Source organism: Primulina huaijiensis, chromosome 5, assembly GCF_012295235.1.
Source record: "Primulina huaijiensis isolate GDHJ02 chromosome 5, ASM1229523v2, whole genome shotgun sequence".
Taxonomy (NCBI): Eukaryota; Viridiplantae; Streptophyta; class Magnoliopsida; order Lamiales; family Gesneriaceae; genus Primulina; species Primulina huaijiensis.
Window position 1 is genome coordinate 17,900,035 of NC_133310.1, and position 21,397 is coordinate 17,921,431.

General features: G+C 36.5%; 2 protein-coding genes across 4 annotated transcripts; one reads left to right on the forward strand and one right to left on the reverse strand.

Annotated features, from left to right (window-relative positions):
* Positions 1–10,377: 10,377 nt before the first annotated feature.
* On the reverse strand, positions 10,378–10,827 carry LOC140977697 (uncharacterized). Its single transcript, XM_073442442.1, has one exon. The coding sequence runs from the start codon at positions 10,825–10,827 to the stop codon at positions 10,378–10,380; it is 450 nt and encodes a 149-aa protein (XP_073298543.1).
* Positions 10,828–13,766: 2,939 nt separating this feature from the next.
* Positions 13,767–18,611, forward strand: LOC140976737 (probable galacturonosyltransferase 10). 3 transcript variants are annotated; one of them, XM_073441024.1, is made up of 2 exons: positions 13,767–14,157; positions 17,059–18,611. In XM_073441024.1, the coding sequence occupies exons 1-2, from the start codon at positions 14,005–14,007 to the stop codon at positions 18,508–18,510; spliced, it is 1,605 nt and encodes a 534-aa protein (XP_073297125.1). In that variant the 5' UTR covers positions 13,767–14,004; the 3' UTR covers positions 18,511–18,611. The 3 variants fall into 3 exon arrangements, with proteins under 3 accessions (XP_073297125.1, XP_073297127.1, XP_073297126.1); XM_073441026.1 differs by lacking the exon at positions 13,767–14,157 and adding an exon at positions 14,181–14,317; XM_073441025.1 differs by lacking the exon at positions 13,767–14,157 and adding an exon at positions 14,576–14,760.
* The last annotated feature ends 2,786 nt before the right edge of the window (positions 18,612–21,397 follow it).

A 21,397-nucleotide genomic window follows, 5' to 3' on the forward strand; every position in this document is an offset into this window, starting at 1 on the left:
AGATATACAAAGACCTGCAGATCTTGTATTGGTGTCCAGAGATGAAGAGAAACATCCGCAGATTTGTGTCTGAATGCCTCACTTGCCAGCAGGTGAAGGCAGAGCATCAGAGGCCAGTAGGAATGCTTAAGCCACTCCCTATCCCCGAGTGGAAATGGGAGAATATCACTATGGACTTCGTCGTTGGGTTGCCAAAGTCAATTAGAGGTTTTAATGCTATTTGGGTCATAGTGGATCGACTCACTAAGTCAGCGCACTTCTTGCCAGTGAAGACGACTTTCTCCATATCGCAGTATGCGGAGCTTTATATAAGGGAGATCGTTCGATTGCATGGGATCCCAGTTACTATTGTGTCCGACAGGGACCCGAGGTTTACATCTTCATTCTGGAAGAGCCTACATGCAGCTATGGGGACGAAGCTGCAATTCAGTACAGCTTTTCACCCGCAGACGGATGGCCAGTCGGAGCGAGTGATTCAGATCTTGGAGGATCTATTGCAAGCATGTATGATCGATTTCCAAGGGACGTGGGAATTGAAACTACCTCTAGTGGAGTTTACATACAACAACAGTTTTCAAGCATCCATTGGTATGGCTCCTTATGAAGCATTGTATGGAAGGAAGTGCAGATCGCCAATTCATTGGGATGAAGTCGGTGAGAGAGCAGAACTTGATCCAGAGATAGTTCAGCAGACTGCAGATGTGGTGGTCAAGATTCGTGACAGAATGAAGACAGCCCAGAGCCGTCAGAAGAGCTATGCTGATAAGAGGAGAAGAGATCTAGAGTTTGCCGTTGGTGATCACGTCTTTGTCAAGATAGCACTTATGAAGGGTGTTATGAGATTTGGAAAGACAGGCAAGCTCAGTCCGAGGTTTATTGGGCCGTTTGAGATTCTTGACAGAGTTGGGACACTAGCTTATCGTGTAGCCCTTCCGCCGAATCTGGCTGGGGTACACAACGTGTTCCACGTCTCGATGCTGAGGAAGTATCTAGCTAATCCTTCGCATATTCTGAGCTATGAGCCGCTACAGCTGACTCCAGACCTGTCTTATGAGGAGAAGCCAATCCAAATCCTAGACAGACATGAGCGCAGACTTCGGAACAAGGTGACTAAGCTAGTCAAGGTCCAGTGGCTAAACCAATCAGTGGAAGAGGCCACTTGGGAGTCAGAGGCAGATATGAGACTTTGCTACCCGGATTTGTTTGGTAAGACTTAATTTCGAGGACGAAATTTATATAAGTGGGGGAGGAACTGTAAAGCCCAAATTCAGTACGCATATAACTCATGCACTTATTTAATTATTAAATCATTTAATTAATTTTAAATGAGTTTTAGCCAGGCATGATTTATGAAAATGCATTAGTTTAAAATATTTATGTTTATGTGATGCACGTTAAAAAGGTTTTTTTGAGTTTCATGTTTCAGGCGATTATTCGAGGCGGGATGGAGGAAAAGACCCGGTGACGATTTTTGGCAATTTAAAATGCGATATTTTATTTTAAGTTAAGGATGAGACATTTTTAACTAATTTATTATGTTGTTAGTATTTTAAAGCCAAAGTTAATTATTAGGTGAATTTTAGAATTTAAAACTTTTAAAATTGGTGTGTGATTATGTTAATTGAAGAGTTTGATTAAATTAGTGTGTGTTAACCTTTAATTAGTATTTTAAATAGTTATTTTAGCTAGACTTTCTCCTAATTATTACACACACACACACACACGTTTTCTACACTCACACACACTTACACACTTTTTCACACACTGATATCGGCAAAACACACCCACACTACCACAATTCAATTTTATTAATTTTGAGAGAAGGAAACTAGGGTTCTTCACTCATAGAGCAGGCGCCCCCTCCCCTCTCCATCTTCCAGCAATTTTCGTGTGAATTCTTCAAGGATTTTAGTGCCACGGTCGTCCCGGATCAAGCCTCGCACCGTTTTCGCTTCGATATCGCCGGTTCGGTAACGTTTATTATCAAAAAGCACGTATAATCTTTCTTTTGTTGCGTCGATCATGTCATATTATGCGTTGCATTATTTTATGAGTAAAATTCATGTGTGATGTTCATAGTTTGAGCGGATAATTGATTTGGATCGATTTTGAAGGAAAATTTTTAGATCTAAATCACGTTTTTACTGTTCTTCTTAAAACTGTGAATTTTCGGTCGAGATTTTGAGAAAACCTTTAACATAAAAAATGTATAAATTTTTGATATCTTCGATTTGATATATGATTTGAAATTTTTGGACAAAAATTGAGCGAGTTATGGTATTTTTCGTGGGACTGCTCAAACTGCGTTTTCAGAAAATTATGATGTTGATGCGTTTTTGAAGTTTAATGGTTGCAGGCTTCGTTGGGGATCGACGGATGAACGTTGCTGTACCTAGGTATATTTAGCATGACGTTGGGATGTATATTGGGGTGTCGTTTCACGTCGTTAGGCTCTTGAGAGAACGAGTAATCGTGTAAACCATTTTCTGTCAACGGTTTTGTTTATGGAGTATTGAGTTATTTGGGACATCTGGTTGCGTTGGGGGCAATCGTATAGGTTCGAATCATTGATGTAGTATCCTAAGATGGCCTCGTGGTGTCGATTCATGATCCGTTCGATCGAGTCTAGACTGTTAAGCAAAACCTGTTTAGAATTTTCGTATGTTGGCTTGTCCCGCAGGTACACGGACCCATGGACGGACCCTGGCATGGGGTCCGTGCCTTTGTTTTCTTCGAGTAACCATTTTGCGAGCTGACACGGACCCCCACACGGACCAAGGCACGGGGTCCGTGCCTTTGTTTTCTTTTGCTGTCAAATTTGCGCAGGTACACGGACCCCCACCGGGACCGCAGCACGGGGTCCGTGCTTTCCCTTTTCTTCACGAGTCATTCCACCGCACCTACACGGACCCGGAGCCGGACCTGGGCACGAGGTCCGTGTACTTGAGTTTTGGGAAATATTATGGTATGCTTTGAGGATTGATGTCTTGGTTTAGTGCAATGTGTAACAATGTCGAGTCACGGGAATTTTAGAACGACCTAAGGAAATGTATGAACTCGTGGGTAAGTTTGATTGTCACGTTTGAGTTACACCCGTTAAGATATGAATTCACGTTAGTATGTTGCAGCAACGACCCCGATCGAAGTCCAACGAATCCCTCAACGCCAAGTAAGTATGTATGACGTGCAAGAAAATATTTTAAAGTTTTGAGGTATGCTAAATGTCTTGTGACCAAATAATGTTTAGGATTGGAAAGCGTTAAATTATGAACGGGGACCAATCCGCCCGTTAAATTATGAACGGGTTTAGATCGAGATTGGAAAGCGTTAAATTATGAACGTGGACCAATCAGCCCGTTAAATTATGAACGGGGATCTCATGTATGTGGCAGTGGATATGTCCCTGTCATCCCAGTACTGTGGTTAGTCTGATCAGGCGGTTATGTTATGGGTCACTTGCGTTGAAACATCCTCTACGAAAAATGATGAAGTTATGCATGTTCAAGTATGTTCAAGTATGCAAGCATGTTAAGAAAGTTTATGTTGACGGCACGTCTAATTATGTACGTACGTATGTTCAAGTTCATTTTGCAAGTTCAAGTTTCAAGTATGTATGTCCTATTTTAAAGTTGCATTTGGTTTTATTATGTATTACTTGCTATCCCAGTTTATACGTGTTGAGTCTTTAGACTCACTAGACTTGATCGATGCAGGTGAGGATGTCTATGAGGAGACAGGAGGTGGCGACGAAGGAGCAGGCTTGGACTGAGCGGGAGGCTAAACCCGAGGACCGCCATGTTTAAGTTTCATGCAGAAGTTAAATTACTCCGATTTCATATTTTGGTGGAAACACTTTGAGCAAACCTTTTGTTAGCAAATTTTATTGTAGTTATTTTGAACAACCATGTCTTATGGAGGACTTGGTTGAGATATTTTATGGCAAACTTTGAAGATTATTTTATGTTTAAGAAAATTTTTAATTTTTCCGCAAATTTTAAATAGTAGAAAAGTACGGTACGTCACACATATACTCAATGACATTATTTAACAAGATTCTAATGTTTTTCAAAAAAGATTATGATTGAAAAATTTGTATGCAGACACATCTGAATGCTTTAGAGGTGTCAAAATCAAACCCGACCCGCCAACCCGACACGACTCGACCCAAAAAAATCAAGTTTAGATTTGGGGTTTTCCGGTTCGGGTCAGGTTTGGTTGAACCCGATATCTGACCTGAAAAATTAAACGCGTCCAGTTGACCCGAAAATTTTATTTTTTAAAAAAATAATAAAATTAATAAAAATTGACTACATTTTTATATATTGTATATTTGAAAAAATATTTATTTTATATTTATATCAGAAATTTTCATAATTTAATATTGATTTTGTACGTCATTTTTATTTTTTAAACAATTGTTTGTTTGATTTAGTGAATATACTTTAATTTTTTACTATTAGACTTTCAAATTTAAATCATATATAATGGAGATTTTTTTTATTATGTGTTTAAATTAAAATATTATTATTATTTCAATTTATTTTTTTAAAAAAAAATTTTAAAAAAATCAAAATCGGGTTGATCGGGTTGAGTCGAGTTCGGGTTCGGGTTGTGAGTTTTCGGGTTTGATTCGAGCTCGTGTTGAACAATTTTTAAGTAGTATTGTGTGCAAACCTGACATACCCGAATTGACACCCCTAGGTTGTCTAAGATGATAACATGTGGTGTGTCATCACGGATGGTCCAATTAAGATTATGAACGCCAATATTGCTATAGTTGTGTCTGAGGGTGCAATTCAAATAAGGGAAAAACACCGGTCCGAGTGGACCACCGAAGACAAAAAGAAATTCAATTTCGACAATGTGGCCAATGACATTCTTTGCAAAACTCTTGATAAGAATATTTTTTATTAAGATTAAGATATGTTCCAAAACTAAAGAAATATAAGAAAATTGACTTAATTATGTGAGAGAAAATGTTGTCAAGCATAAATTTGATAGAGCTAAAATGAAACATGGGAAAATATTAAATGAATTTGATGAAAAGTTTATTAGTATTGTTATTGAACTTGTTGCTCTTGACAAATAATATTCTAACTGTGAACTTGCTTTAAATGTTATTAGATAATTATTATCCATCACTACAGCAAAAATGGCTTTTCGCAGCGCGCAAATACTCTTTCCGCGGCGCACATTGCACGCTGCGAAATTGCAAGGTGTTGAAAGTTCGAGTTTATCCGCAGCGTGCGCATGCACGTTGTTAATACTACTATCAACGGCGTGCATATGTACGCCGTTAATACAACTATCCGCAGCGTGCAATGCACGCCGTTAATATTAAAAAAAATTTAAATATTAGCGATGGTTTTTAAGTTAACCGTCGCTAATTTGCGACGGTTAAATACAAAAAATACCGTCGCTAATTTAGCAACGGTTACTACTCCGTCGCTAAGGGAACGACGGTGTTTAAATTTAGCGATGGTTACAAAACTGTCGCTACATTTAGCGACAGTTCATACAACCGTCGCTAAATTTTGCGTAAAAATTAAAAAAAAAATTTACTTTTATAATTTAATAAATTTTAAAAAAAATTCCATTAAAACTATCATCTCTTAACTAACACTTAAAATATTAACCAAAAATTTTAAAAAAAATGTACTAAAACCAAAATTAAAAACGCGTATTAGAAAAAAGTTTAAGTGTTGTAAAGTGATGTGAAAGTGGAACGGAAATCGGAAATTTATAGACAATTTGCGATAATTAGCGACAGTTTTGCATTAAACTGTCGCTATTAGCTACGGTTAAAACATAACTGTCGTCGATTTACAACTATTAGCGACAATTCAATAAAAACCGTCGTTAAAAGCGACGGTTATTTATTAAACCGTCGCCGATTTTAAATCGGCGACGGGTTATTTTATATCGTCTCTAAATATAGCGACGGTAGTTAAAACCGTCGCAAGGTTACATTAGCGACGGTTTATTAAACCGTCGCTAATTTAAAAATTCACCCATTTCAACGGCGTGCTTTTACTGCACGCCGTGAATGCATAGAATATTAACAGCGCACATTATTGCACGCTGCGGATAGTATATCATATGACTTTCCGCAGCGTGCTTTTAATGCGCGCCGTTAATAACATATATTAACGGCGCGCATTAAAAGTACGTTGCGGAAAGTATATAATATTTACAGCACACATAAATGCACGCTGCGGATATTACTTTCCGCAGCGTGCTTTTACTGCACGCCGTTAAAAGTACTATTCACAGCGTGCTTTTAATGCACGCTGTTGATGATGCGCTGCAGAAAGTCATTTTTGTTGTAGTGCATGGAATGGGATATCATGACAGTAGCCATGAGGGAGTCAAATAACCTCAACAAACTTGAGCTGCATGATTTGTTTGGAGATCTCAAAACCTATGAGTTTGAAATGGGCATCAGAACAGAGAATATCCTTCTACCTCTCAGCCTACTAAAGCTCTGGCTGCTACTACCTCCACAACAACTGCTAATAAAGAGTCATGTAGCCGGAAATCTGCTGAACATATAAGCAATGAGGTTATGTCTCTTTATGTTAAAAAAATAAAAAATTTACGTTAAAGAACCAACCTAAGTTTAATTCATATTTTAAAAAGGATCAAGTGTATGACAATCTAACTTTTTTTAACTGTGAAAAGAAGTACTTTGAGAAAATGAGGTCTGGAGATAACAAGAGATCTTTCCAAAAAAATAAGGACAAAAAAGTTCTTGTTGTTCAGGAAAGAAAAAGCAAGTAAGCAGATTCAGATCCATTCAGCTCGGAGACCTCATCCAATTGGAGTGAAGAAGAGCAAGTCCTGTGTTTGAAGGCTGATGTTGAGCTGGAAATTGCAGAATTTGAGTTGGATACTGCCGATGACATGATATTTGACTTTAGTTCTAGTGAATTCACACGAGATGATATTATCACTACACTGCATGGTATGGTAGATGAGTTCAAAAGACTTTCACAGTCATTTTAGGAAGTAAAGATAGAAAAGAAAAGCCTAACAAATAAGTTTAGTGACTCTAGATGCATGGAGCGAAATTAACTGGATAGTCTTAGGGTAAAACTCAATCTAATGGCTACTAAGAATGATGATTTGGGTAGATTGTTTCAAGTAAAATATCAATGAGAATAAATTATTGACACAGCTAGTAAATTCTTTGAACAAGTCTTCTGTTTCTTTGTTAAATGCATGAGATGCAAAAACCAGCTGGTGACAGAACTGGCTTAAAGTTTAGCAAAAATGAATTCAATTTCACTGAGGCAAGTACTTAATTGTATCTCGACAAGGTCAAGTCTAAAATGATATACTTTGTTTGGTCCAGCACAATACATGTAAGGTCTAAGAAATTCGAGCTACGTAGCCTGACTGCATGCAATCTAAGATTTTACTAAAATATGTTTTTAATTATTTTAATGCATGATTATTGCATGGAAATGTGTTTTATTTCATGGTTTTTTAAGGTTACATGTATTAGGGCCTTTTAGTAGTATTTCGCGCTCAAACGAGGAACGGAGACCGGTGACAGTTAAGAAAAATATTTTTATTAAATGAATTATTTAATATATGATGTAAATATATGTGATTTTTCGAAATGGACTTTGGTAAGGTATTTTTACATGTCGGGTCATATTTTAAATCGATACGCAAATTTTAGCAAGTCAGGGGACTTTTTGAGGGTTCGGGCAATATTTTCAAAAACGTACCTAAAAGTAATATTTTTCGAGAGCATTTTTGGGCTCTATGAGACTATTTTATTGCATAATGGACCTAAAATCTTTTTAAACCTCATTATTTTTAATTAAAGGTCCATTAGCACTTAATATTATACTTAAACCCTACACTCACACCCAACATTTCGGCCGCCCTCTCCATTTTCTCCAGCAGCCTTCTTCAAATTCCAGCAGCTTTTTTCCTTCGAATTTTCTCAAGTTTTTCAAAAAAACTCCTTCCCCGTTTCTCCGGTTCAAGTTCTACGCGAATATCTCAAAGATTTCGAGCATACATACGCAAAGGCACACGCTAAATCTCGTTTTTCTCATCATTCGCATAATTATATGCTGATTTGTGTGTTTATGCATGAGAAATTCTTAGATCTATTATGTTGCATCGTTTTTGCATAATTTTGTCACGAAATATGTATACGCTTGACATGTACTCATGTTTTTCCTGGACTTTCGTGCAAGGGTCTGCTAGATATAAATTTTTAAGGGCTGCACAAGCTGAGAATTGAGGCTTCAAGGTGCTGGAGTCGAGATTTGGTCGAGCTTTGGTGAGGGCCGATCGGATCTTTGAGGAGCTAGGGCTTATGAGTGGATCAGGCGAAGGAAAAGAAGGGTACGTCCATGAAAGACTGCACCAGGCCTGATGCAGACCTTAGTGGGTCCAAACCATGGTCCAGGGAGGTACATGCATGGCTGGTCTCAAGTAGAAGGAAGATCTAAAGGGCTAGCCACGATTTAGGGTTACATGATTGGGTTTCGGGCTTGCATTGTGTGGATCTCCTTCGCTGCGTGCATGGGCTGAGGGCAATGGTTAGGTCGATCTAGGGGGTCCATAGGTGGGCTAGGAGTGTTTGGTTCGAGGGTAATCCGGTCTAGTTTGGGCTAGGATCGAGTTCTTGAGGGCTAGGCGCATTAGGGTTCGAAGGATGCAGCGCGCAGAAATTTCCAGCAAGTGATAACCAGTTTTAACGGTTTCAAAATGGATGGAATTGTGTTGTTTAAGGGCTGGTAGGTGTGAATAAGTTGTGGTTAAAATTTGGAAAATTTTGGTTAAGTTTCAGGTTGATTCTGATTAAAACCGAGATCCATGTCCAAGTTTTAAAACGAATCGTAAAAGTTACGGAAAGGGCTCGAGATTACGTCTAGGAAATTATTATAATTATGTTTTGAGGTGTTTTAATAAGTTCTAGTGGCTTCGGGCCGAAAAATTGAGGTACAGGGGTAAAACAGTCAATTAGGGTTTCTAGGGGTAAAATGATCATTTTGCACCCGTGTCGAGTTAGCGGTCCTAGCAGCGTCCTGAATACAAAAATTGCATGTTTAAAATGCATATGTTATTATGAACACGAATTTTTATGAAAATACGAATAATACGTTGCATGCTTGATTTTAAGAAAATTTACGTATATGCATGATTTTTATAAGTGATGAACATGATGATATGTTTTGAAATATAAGAGTTGGTTGTGACTAATACGAACACGAAAATGTAAGGCCAATGATTAGTGGATGGGTAAAACTGTCATTGATGTCCCCACCGCCGGATACTGCGATTATACGTAGATGAATCCATCGAATTAGAGCTGATACGAAAGTCACAAATAATGATCTGAATTAAAAAAAATGAACACGTATATGTAGATATGACGAGATAGTTATGGATACGTTTATGCTTTGACATGTTATATTTAAGTTAATGCTTTTAAGATTATGAGATGTATTTTTATTACAGTAATGTTCACTGTTACATGATATGTATATGTAGTACTTGTTATCACGATTCAGGCGTGTTGATTCTTTAGACTCACTAAGTGTGAATGATGCGGGTGAGCAAGATGATGTGGAGGCTAGAGGAGCCGAAAACTGAGTAGGCGGAGCTGGGTGTCGCACGTTAACCCTAACCATACTTTTTTCGCACATTATATGTTTATGAGTCAGAAGTAAAACATTGTTTAGTTAATACATTTTACGTTGGTGGTTTGACAGGGTTTTGAATGTCACATTTGAGTTCTTTTGAAATAGTAGTTTAGGAATTTGACGATGTTAATTTATTTAATTGAAATACTTTTATTCAGTAGTTGAATGATTCTTTTAAAATGCTGTGGAAGCCTCGGAAATGGATCATTCTGAATCTGAATATGCCCACTTGCCTTTATCTTCTTCTACAACAACACTCGTTGGTTTTTATTTTCGATAAACTTCTTATCATCTTGAGATCATCTTCTATCAACTGGTTTCTTTTCATCTTTCTTCGGTCGATTGCATTATGCATAAAGTGTCCCTTCTTTCCATAGTTGAAACAATTTTGACCATCATCTGTATGGTCCTTTTTGAAATAAGGTTTATTCATCTGAGACTTATTTTTGCGCATAAATTTACAAAACTTTCTTACAAAAAGGGACATGGCTTCATTGCTTAATTGCTTAGTCGATTTCTTACTTGTGGACTCTTCGACCGGAAGAGTCACTGTGGTAGATGTTAGAGCCTTTGTTTGAGAGGTGGATGGTTCTTCTTCAGTTCGTATGTCAAGCTCGAACTCATAGGCTTTAAGGTCTGCAAATAGATCGTGGAGCTCTAGCTTGTTTAAGTCTTTGGATCTTCTCATTGCTATTGTCTTCACATTTCATTCTCCGGGAAGGACTCTCATTACCTTTAAAGCAATTTCACAGTTAGAGTAATCTTTTCCTAATGAGTTTAGTTCAATCATAATAGCACTAAATTGTTCATCAAACTCAGTAAGAGTTTCTCCTGGTTTCATCTTTGCATTATCAAATTTTTGGATGGCAACTATCAGTTTGTTTTCTTTGGTTTGATCGTTGCCCTCACATAGTTGTGTGAGTTTTTCCCATATCTCTTTTGTCGTGGAGCAAGTCTTGATCTTGACAAACTTGTTTTTATCCAGAGTTTTATATATAATATCTTTTGACACGTTATCAAGATTTGCTTTCTTCTTATCTTCAGTTGTCCATTCAGATCGGTGTTTCTCCACCATTTTGGGAGTACTTTCAGTTGTAATCACAACTGTGATTTCCTTTAAAATCTTTATTGGCCCATCAGTGATGACATGCCACATATCGTCATCTTGGGCTGCTAGATGTGTGCCTGCATACGAATTTTCCAATCATCATAATCTTCTTTGGAAAATATTGATATTTTGTTGAAAGGTCATGTGTAAATTTTAGATATCGATGTTTGAGGAAACCACGCTTTAATACCACTTGTTAGGATCGAGAAAGAGTTTAGAGAGGGAGGTGAATAAACTCATTGAAAATATTTGCTTTAAAATGTGTTTTCAATTGTTTTTGGACGGTTGAAAATTTTTCTCCAACGGTTAGAAATATGAACCACTAGACAAGTACGGAAATCGGTTCAATATTTCTAAAGATGATTTAAGCGGTTGGCAATCTAATCAACAAGATATAGTTAAAATTGTAAGAACTTGTGGAAAGTAAAGACACGAGATTTTTATGGATGTTCGGAGATAAAACTCATACGTCACCCTTTCTTCCTCTTTAGGAAGGATTCCGCTAAAAGACTTTGGCTTTACAAAACTCTTTACAATAGCCCACTCCAATCAGGACTTATCACATTGCCTGTTTTGGAACTCTTAGTGATCACTTTACACTTCTGGATTTTAAGAACCCTCGGTTCACCAAACACAACTATTAACTAAATAACCAAAAGGTTAGCGATAAAATTAAACAATCTTGTTTTGGTAGCACGAAAAAGATCCTTGAAAGATCAGATATCTTTCTGTTGAGTGTGTGCTTGAATGAGCGATTGAAGTATATAATCTTTGATTGTGCTCAAATTCTTTAAGTAAGCAAGCTTGGAATTATATCTGTAGAAAGCTTGAAGATTGTATGTCTCGCACGCATGTTTGCATATATCTTGCTCTGCTTATATAATCTGTCATTCCAACGGTCGGAAAAAGATAAGCAATGTTAACATGTAATCTTGGAGTGATGTATCACTATAAGCTATAAATGCATTAAATGTTCTTCAGCCAGGCATTTAATGTTCTATTTGCTGGCACAATTTTTAATCCCGTTTCATGAAGAGTTACTTCTGAGTATCCTTTTATGACTACTTTTTTTACCATCAGAACTTGTAGGACATAAGTAATCTTTCTCTTCTGGGATAGTGACTTAAACTGTGGGTAATAGTAAGATTATCAATTGTAATAATGTCATAAATGATGTATTAACAGTTCATTCACCCCCTCTAAAATGTTATCTTCGATCCTAACAGTTATTTATTTTTCCAAAAATAAAATAACTCTATCACGTTATCTTGAAGGGTGTGATAGAGTCACATATTTTTTTTTTTAAAAAAAATGTATCACGTCATCCCAAACAGCGTGATACATTACATGTTCAAATTATTCACACATGTCTTAATTTAATTATTAATATTTTCGTTCACGATAAACAATCAAAAAGCCCCACACAATTGGGTATAAAATGAGTTAAAAACAATTTAAAGGTGAGAGTAGTTTCTAAGGTATAGAGTTTGTGTATTTTTCTTGATGATCGTGCTCTTTTCATTGCTCTTGTCGGTCCTAGTGGAAATTTGGAATAATCGGACTTTAAATTATGAAAGCATGTATGTTTATATTTTTTAAAAAATAAATTTTAGTTAATTCGATTTTAAAAAATTCGGTTCGATTAATTGGTTAGTTCGGTGTTAACCGAAGATGCACTCTTAAATCTAATTGGCTATTCACGGACTTTTAACAACCTTTGCTGCCTCTATTTTTATTGGTTGGTTCGTGAATTGAATGGCACCCTTAGTTCTATTTGGCTATTAAGGAACTTTTGTCGTCACTATTTTTTTTATGTAAATATAAAGACAAAAAATTGTGTGAGACGGTCTCACGGGTCGTATTTTGTGAGACATATATCTTATTTGGGTCATCCATGAAAAAGTTTTACTTTTTATTTTAAGAGTATTACTTGTTATCGTGAATATCGGTAGAGTTGACCCTTCTCACAGATAAAGATTCGTGAGATCGTCTTACAAGAGACGTACTCGAATATAAAAGTATTTAAAGTCAAGCATACATTTATTTTTCATCAAAACTCTTTTAACCATTTTAATAAATGGGTTTGAGGATTGAGTCATGAAACAAACCCATTTTTCTCATATGTCAATATCATGTAATCAATTATTACAAATTATCAATTGTATAACTACCATAATTCATGACCCCAAATTCATTTAGTGAGAATTACATAATTGTACGAAATTTGGAAATTTTCGATTACATCAATTGAAACAAGTCAAATAATTTGAGATACATGATCTCAACTTCATTCATCTGTCCATTCAAACACAACCTATTTTTCCGATCATTCCATGGTTATTTCAATTTTTTTAAAGAGTTTTTTTTTTTTAAATAAAATTCTCATCTATATAATAAGAAGTTGAATTGAACCAATTATTTATTATTTTCAAATATAATGATTTTCCCACATTTATTTTAAAAACTCTGTCCAAACCGACAAAAGGAGAGAATTGGCTGTTATTTTTGGATCAAAACTAGGGATGTCAATGGGTAAGGTATGGGTCGGATTTCATACATCCATCTCCATACCCATTATTAAATTCATCCTCATACCCATACCCATCGGGTATTGAATTTCATCCCCATCCCCATACCCATCGGATTATCGGATACTCATACCCTACCCAAATACCCAATTATCATATACAATTGAATTTTTTCAAAATTTAAATTGTTTCAATGAATATTTAAATTAACAATAAGAAAAATTANTCGGGTGTGGGTCGGATTATATCAAACCCGCCTCCATACCCGAACCTAAAAATCATCATACCCGATTACCCAATTATTTAATCGGGTCTAAAAATCTCCTCATACCCTGTTCTATTCGGGTCGGTTATCGGATCCTCCAACAGGATCGGAGGAAATTGTCATCCCTAATAAAAACCTCATATTTAGAATACACCTATGAAAACTGAGTGGTGAATAAGTGAATTTACGGTAAAGTTTGAGGCCTAAACGGTAGTTAATGCCCAGCTGCCTCGACGTGTGACAGATCTCATGCATTCACCACAATTCCAGCTGCTTCTTCACTGAATTCCTCTCTTCTTTGCTATTACCGTCACAAACCAACTTCTAATCGTCCTCCCAGTGTAAAAAAGTTCAAATTTTCACTTTTGTATGATATTTTTCAGGCTTTATTTGTACATAGCATCGGAGTATTTCATAATACATAAATAATAAATGAGGCGCCGAGGCCCAGATTTTAGGAGACCCGTGAGGCGGAGATTTTCGAACGTAATTTGGATAACTCTTTGTGGGTTAGTGATTTTTCTGTTTATCGTGGTACTGAGCAGAAAGAATCGGAAACCCAATCCAAGATCGGTTTATACTAAGGTACATTTCGATCTGTATATATTTCTTGTGATGTCATCTTAAATTTGAGTTATTTGAGGTTCGTAATATTCTCTCTTTGTTAATAATTGATGAAAATTCTTGAGATGATGCCACGGAGAAGTACAGAACGATGTCTTGGATTTTTAGTGGAAACTTGAAGGTGAACTGTCATTATTTTTCATTAAGATCGTAAACCTCTTGTATTCATGATTAAACAATCTTCTTGGAGTTCCTTGTGTTAATTGTTCTTTCTTTGTTTGGTAAGTGGTACCTGCCGTTTGAAGAAAATTTACTTGTAAATGATTTTTTTTTCGTTCTTGTAACCCTATGAAGTGCCAAAGCCGCANTTTTTTTTTTTTTTTTTTTTTTTTTTTTGCATTTGCATTTGATTTCTTTATGAACCTTATGGTTTTCTAGCTGTGGACTGGTGGTGATTGTGGACCCATTTTCGAGGCACAACTTTCTCCGCCCAATATTTTTCATGCAAGCATTGGTGTGTTGAGGATGCATGGATAAAATTATTTCAATGACATGAAAATTGAAAGTGGAATCCATATTAATGCTTATAGTAGGCAAAGAATTGAAGAAATCTTCCCTCTGTCTGTGAGTTCTCCCTTGCTTGTTGATATAAGTGATGTTCAAGTCTTTGTAGAACTATGCAAGTTGAATTGAATAAAAACACTAATTTAACTACGGTTACTGGCGATTGAGGGAGCAATACCTTTCCTAGTCCTCATATAAACTGATTCTAGGACTTATATATTTACTTTTGAGTGTGATTCATCAATTCTTCCATTTTAAAGTCAAATGATGATGCAGTAGAAACTATTCAACCGTTGGAAAATGAACTCTTTCTGTTAACTTTACTGAAATTGGAGCAGTTATAAATCTACTCTCCACAAGATATGTGAAGCATGCGTTATTAGATATTGTTTACGAGATACATTAAATGAAAAGCTGTTGGCGACATTGGGAAGCTTGAATAGGAATCAAATTTATCAAAACAAAGTGTTTGCGGAGCGCCCTGAGTAACTAGTGAGATTGAACATGTATATATGTGGTGGGGGTGTAATGGAGGGCTTAAGCTGCGTAACCACCTTTTCACTCAGATTAGATTTTGAATTTGAAGATATATGTAAGTATCCCATGCTGTCACCATACTTGCATTGTTAAGATTATGACTTGCGCCTAATCCATTCCAAAAGTTAGATCATTTGGGTGAATTGTCAAAGTTCATATTCTAAACTCTCAAAAACTTAATCTAGCCGATCAGTTACATCTAACACACCCCTCTCATAGAATGAACAAATGGAGCATGAAGTTTGCAACATCCTTCTCACGGAATGAACAACTGGAGTATGAAGTTTACAATACATTAGCTTGTGATTCTTAAAGGCGGTCCAGCACATAGCGGTGACATGTGTTCTGACCATGTTAAGATTAGGACTTGGGTCGAACTCTGCCCAAAAGCTAGTTCAAGAAGAGAGGATTGTCCAAGTCTATATATACAACTTTCAAGAACTTAATTCAGCTCATGTATGACATCTAACATGCATGTTTCTCTCTACATCATCCTCATCTCCTTTTAGATAATTTTGGTCAATGTATAGAATCCTTGAGATGCCTTCAAGACCCGAAGGTAGATTCGACTCTTGTTTAGTTCTGATGGCTTGATTGCAGCATTTATTGGCTCACATTATTTGTCCCATAAAAACTTGTTAACGCATGAGCTACATTATTCCTATTTCCTAGTGTGAAATTGCGACAAGTCATCACAATATACATGATTATAGTTAGTTTTGAGATCATAAAGATTGAGTCATTAAGCATTGAACTTTTAGTTATCAAGTGTAAATTTGGTATATCTGCATTGAGTTTTACACTGTATGTGTTGGTGTGATATATATGGTCATTACTAATTGTATTGATCGAAAATGAAAGGACTTCTTATAAGTGAACAGATCTAGTGGTGCTTCTCTAAGTACTTGTAAGTTGGTCATAGCATGAGGTATAAAGGAGTCTGCAATGTGCAGTATTTTCATTGTATTTTGTGATTTCTCTTTTACACCTTTAGCTAATAAGTGGTGAGAAACTAGGACTATTTATTCATGGCTTGTTTTAATATTTATTATCTTGGATGATGACTACCATTTTAAATTCTGATAAACTGAGTAAGAATTTTTGAAGGGGATGAAAGGGTGAAAATTAAGATTCAAGATCTCTTATTGGTCAGAGGCATATATTTTATAGCTAGTTTTATGTAGCCTATTCAAGGAAATGTTGTTCTACTAATTCACTCAAAATTACCAGTGAATGCAAAGTTGGTACACCTTTAATTATTTTTAAGTTTTTATACCCTTTTGTTTTAATTGAGCTTAATTATCTTTTGAAAGTCTGTTTGTGGTTCCACCTTTAGTTTTTAATTGATAATTTACTTTTTATAACCTTTAGTTTTTTATGTATTGCACAAGATGGTATCGGACAGGATGTGTAACAGCAAATTCATGTTTAGGTGCTGAAAGTTGGTTAACAACTTTCAACATGGGTTGGTATGACGACTGCTCGCAGTCTTATCATTTTAAGGAATTTTTATGTTTACAAAGCTATTCAGCAGTTATTAAATCCGAAGCACTGAATTTAACAATCACTCAGTTATCCCAAAAATGATGTTCTTCGGAAAGGTTATGGAAGCTAGTAGCCTAGTATTGAACTGCCTCTGGTTTTTTAAATTTAATTCTTGGTTTCCTCAACAAGATAGGCCACTGGGCATTGACTTATGTGTCTTGCTCATCATATTATTTCTTGTTTGGTTCCCTCTTAAAATTGTTGTTTTGTTCGCTATGCTATTCTAATCTAGAGTTCAAGTTTCCAAATTTACTTCTGTGCTATTCTATCATGCAGAGATCATTTAGACATGATAAGATCATAGAAGGGCTTAATATCACTGACGAAATGTTGAGTCCGGACTCGGTAACAAGGCAACTGAATGACCAAATTTCTCTAGCAAAGGCATTTATTGTCATTGCAAAACACAGCAACAACCTTCAATTTGCATGGGAGCTTAGTGCTCAAATCCGCAACTCAGAGATCCTCCTCTCGAATTCTGCTTTACGAAGAACTCCTTTGACGACGAGTGAATCAGAGGCAGCAATTCGTGACATGGCACTTTTACTTTTTCAGGCTCAGCAACTCCACTATGACAGTTCTACCATGATCATGAGATTGAAGGCTCAGATCCAGGGTCTTGAAGAAGATACGAATTCTGCAAAAGATAAGAGTTCCAAGTATGGGCAAATTGCTGCAGAAGAAGTTCCGAAGAGCCTGTATTGCCTCGGTGTGCGATTAACAAGCGAGTGGTTCAAGAACGGTAATTTACAGAGGAAACTCAAGGAAAAGAGTCAAATAGCTATGAAACTCAAAGATAACAGTCTTTACCATTTCTGTGTCTTTTCTGACAACATCCTCGCAACGTCGGTTGTGGTGAATTCAACTGCCTCAAATTCCCAAAACACTGATAAGGTTGTCTTCCACCTCATTACTGACGAGGTGAATTATGCAGCAATGAAGGCCTGGTTCACGATGAACAGTTTCCTAGGAGTGACTATTGATGTTCAAAAGATAGAAGACTTCACCTGGCTAAACACTTCTTATGTTCCTGTTCTTAAGCAGCTTCAAGATTCTGAAACAAAGAGCTACTACTTCTCTGGCACGGGTAACGATAACAGGACTCCAATCAAATTCCGGAACCCGAAATATCTGTCCATGCTCAACCACCTCAGGTTCTACATCCCCGAAGTTTTTCCCGAGTTGAAGAAACTGGTGTTTCTTGATGATGACGTGATTGTCCAGAAAGATCTTTCGCCTTTATTTTCTATAGATCTAAGTGGGAATGTGAATGGAGCAGTCGAGACATGCATGGAAACATTTCATCGGTACCATAAGTACTTAAACTACTCCCACCCTCTAATTCGTGAGCATTTTGACCAAGATGCATGTGGATGGGCCTTCGGGATGAATATTTTCGACTTGGTGCAGTGGCGTAGAAGAAACGTCACTGGCATCTACCACTACTGGCAAGAAAAGAATGTGGACAGAACCTTATGGAAACTCGGGACCTTGCCTCCTGGACTGTTAACCTTTTACGGATTGACAGAACCGTTGAATCCATCATGGCATGTGTTAGGATTGGGATATACGAGTGTCGACCCGCAGTTGATAGAGAAGGGGGCTGTGCTGCATTTCAATGGCAACTCCAAACCTTGGTTGAAGATTGGAATGGAGAAATATAAACCTCTTTGGGATAAATATGTGGATTATAGTCATCCTTTATTACTACAGTGCAATGCCCATTAGTTTCAAATTCATGGTTTACATAACATTTGGAGACCAATTCTCTGTACACTGGATGAAATGTGTAGAAGTAATTTATGATATGAGCAGGGCACGTTCTTTTTGTTTGTTCCTTGTTCTAATTTGTTGTTGTAATATAGTGTTATAGATTTAATTATATTTGTTTGATAAATGAATTTTCTAACTTTCTTGATAAAAAGCATTGGCATGTATAAAATGTATGTAGCAATAAAACCATTGTATCGATGTTCCCTGAGTAATTTTTAATATATACTTTTTTTTGTGTATTACTAAAACAAAAAAAGCATGAAGTAATACAGTTAATATGATTTGCTATCTAACACTCCTAATTTCTTGTCAAACCGTTTCATAGCCAAATTTCTCTCCACAAAAGCAGTTATACGTGAAGTTTTTCGTACTCACATGCCCAGAATTCTACACAATGCGAAAGGTGGAAATCGAAACCGTGGGTGAGAATCTCTTAATCTTCGATTTCCATGACAAAAGCGACCGTAACCGAACATTGACAACGTGGCCTTTGATGAAACACCTATGTGGATTCGGTGTCACAACCTACCGATTGCATTCATGATCGGCAGAGTGATAGATATTGACAACGGAGAGAACGACACTTGCTGGTGTAGTTTTGCAAGAATTAAATTTTGGGTGGACATAATGAAACCGTTGAAACAATTCGTCATGCTTTCGCTAGAAAAGGAGGAAGACGATGTTTTCATCCTTTTGACCTACGAATGACTGGCAAATTACTGTCATGCATGTGGACGCATTGGCCACACACACCGTGAATGCACAGAAGAAACGGTGGACAAGGAAAATCTAAGTAATGAAGCTTGTCTTAGAACGGCTCCTACGACGGGCAAGAAGAAAGACTCAACCTTTTGCTAATCCGAAATCTGCCAAGCACCCACCATGAAAGGATGACTCCGCTATAGGAGAGCATACACTACATAAAGTTACTGAGAAAGCTTATGACGTTGTGTTCCATAGGATTAATGACCAGGCCGGCTTTTGAAAACACCAAGTTAATAGTCCATGAAGGTGTGGAAGACAACCCATGCCCTCAGTCCACATATCCGGGGCCATGTTTAATCCAAAGTCACAAGGGGACTTTTAGTTTTATAACCTCCGTTAGAAAGCTAATTTGGTTAATGATCTTAAATATTTTTTATTTAGGTAAATGACCTTCTTTCTATATTTTCAATTGATTAATTCCCTTATAATCCATTAATCAAGGAAAATGACCTTCCTTCTATTTTTTATCCATTTTTACGTGGGAAAATTTTTAGGTGGGAAAATTTTTACTTTGCATAATAACCAACCAAGGCTGATAAAATTGCTCTTATTCTACCGGCATTGGATATCAAGAAGCGGATTTCTCCCAATTTTATGTTTGAACGTAAGTTTATTTAGTTTAATCATCTGGTTTCCCACACTATTTTCGGGTTTTAACAGAGAAATTTTTTTGAAATCTGTATTTTATCTAAACCTCGTATCAATCGCCATGAACATAATTTATGTCGCTGAAAACTTAACATCTTTCGTCTCGTACGTATTATCGATCGTCGTTCTTGTCATATTTCTTTTAAAAACTTTTTCCCAGATATATAGTTTTTATTTTTGTTGATTGATTCCAGCAATATGTTTCTGATTGTTTTATTTTGTTTTAAACAGGTAATGGCATTAACTAATATTCTACTTAAATATAATGGTGAGTGGAGAATAGATGAACAAGGCATTTGTACGTGGTGTCAAGGCTCTAATTCTAAATGGGAAGCGATCACTTTGGATAAGGATAATTGTTCATGTGAAGAAGTTGTGAATTTGATAAGTAAAGTTTCGGAATTGAATACAGATGAATCGAAAATGAGATTAAGTTATATGCCATGTGTACGGGATTGCAATCCTCTTCCTATTTATATTAACAATGCAATAGGGGTGAAGACATGTTTATGTTTTGGGGATTCACAGAATAGGCCTGTGCTTCATGTGAAATTATCGAAGAATAGTGATATTGAAATCGATATAATTGTAGATGCTGAAAGGATCGAGAACATCAAAGATAAATTTGTTGATGTGAATGAAGAAATATTATCATGTGATATGGTAGTTGATCATAATGAGAAAGAGAAAAAGCTGCATGATGGATATTTTGATCAGGTTTTTATCCTAGACGATGCCTATAAAATGCAAGAGTCAAATGATGAAGTCAATGATGACACTGTTGCAAGAGCTACTGATGAAGTCACTCCCACATATACTCTAAGTCATTATGTTGAACATGAGCCTATTGAGGATGAACAACATATGTTACTTGCTGATGACAATGGATACTGTTTCAAAGATGGATCAACTTTAACAATTGGCCAAGAGTTTGATACCAAGGAAGAGGTAAAAAATGTGTTGTCCAAACTAGCAATTAGTCCCTCTTTTGAATTTGATGTTGTGAAATCAACTAAATCACTTTACTCGATCAAATGTGTAAGTGATAAGTGCAGTTGGAGAGTACGTGTTTCCAAAACAAAGAAGTCTACCCGATTCTCCATTCGAAAGTATTGTAATACACACACTTGTGATCTAGCTGACAGACGTAAAAGACATCGCCAAGCGAGTGCTGATGTAGTATCGAACATGTTGCTAGAGAATTTTAGAGGGCAACAGGTCACCCCAACACCTAAAACAATAATGACAATGATGCAAAATAGGGATATTAATATCACATATTACAAGGCTTGGAAAGGTAAAGAACTTGCACTTAAAAGCTAAGAGGTGATCCTGATGAGAGTTTCCATATGTTGCCTTCATATTTGAACATGGTCAAGCAGGTAAATCCAGGTAGTATCACACATCTTGTTGATGATAGCAATAGGTT

Excerpts from the sequence above, each read along its gene's own strand:
- LOC140977697 (XM_073442442.1), bottom strand. The coding sequence starts at position 10,827 with ATGTGGCATGTCATCACTGATGGGCCAATAAAGATTTTAAAGGAAATC.
- LOC140976737 (XM_073441024.1), top strand. The coding sequence starts at position 14,005 with ATGAGGCGCCGAGGCCCAGATTTTAGGAGACCCGTGAGGCGGAGATTT. Across the intron at positions 14,158-17,058 it reads CAAGATCGGTTTATACTAAG|AGATCATTTAGACATGATAA; the intron begins GTACATTTCGAT and ends TCTATCATGCAG.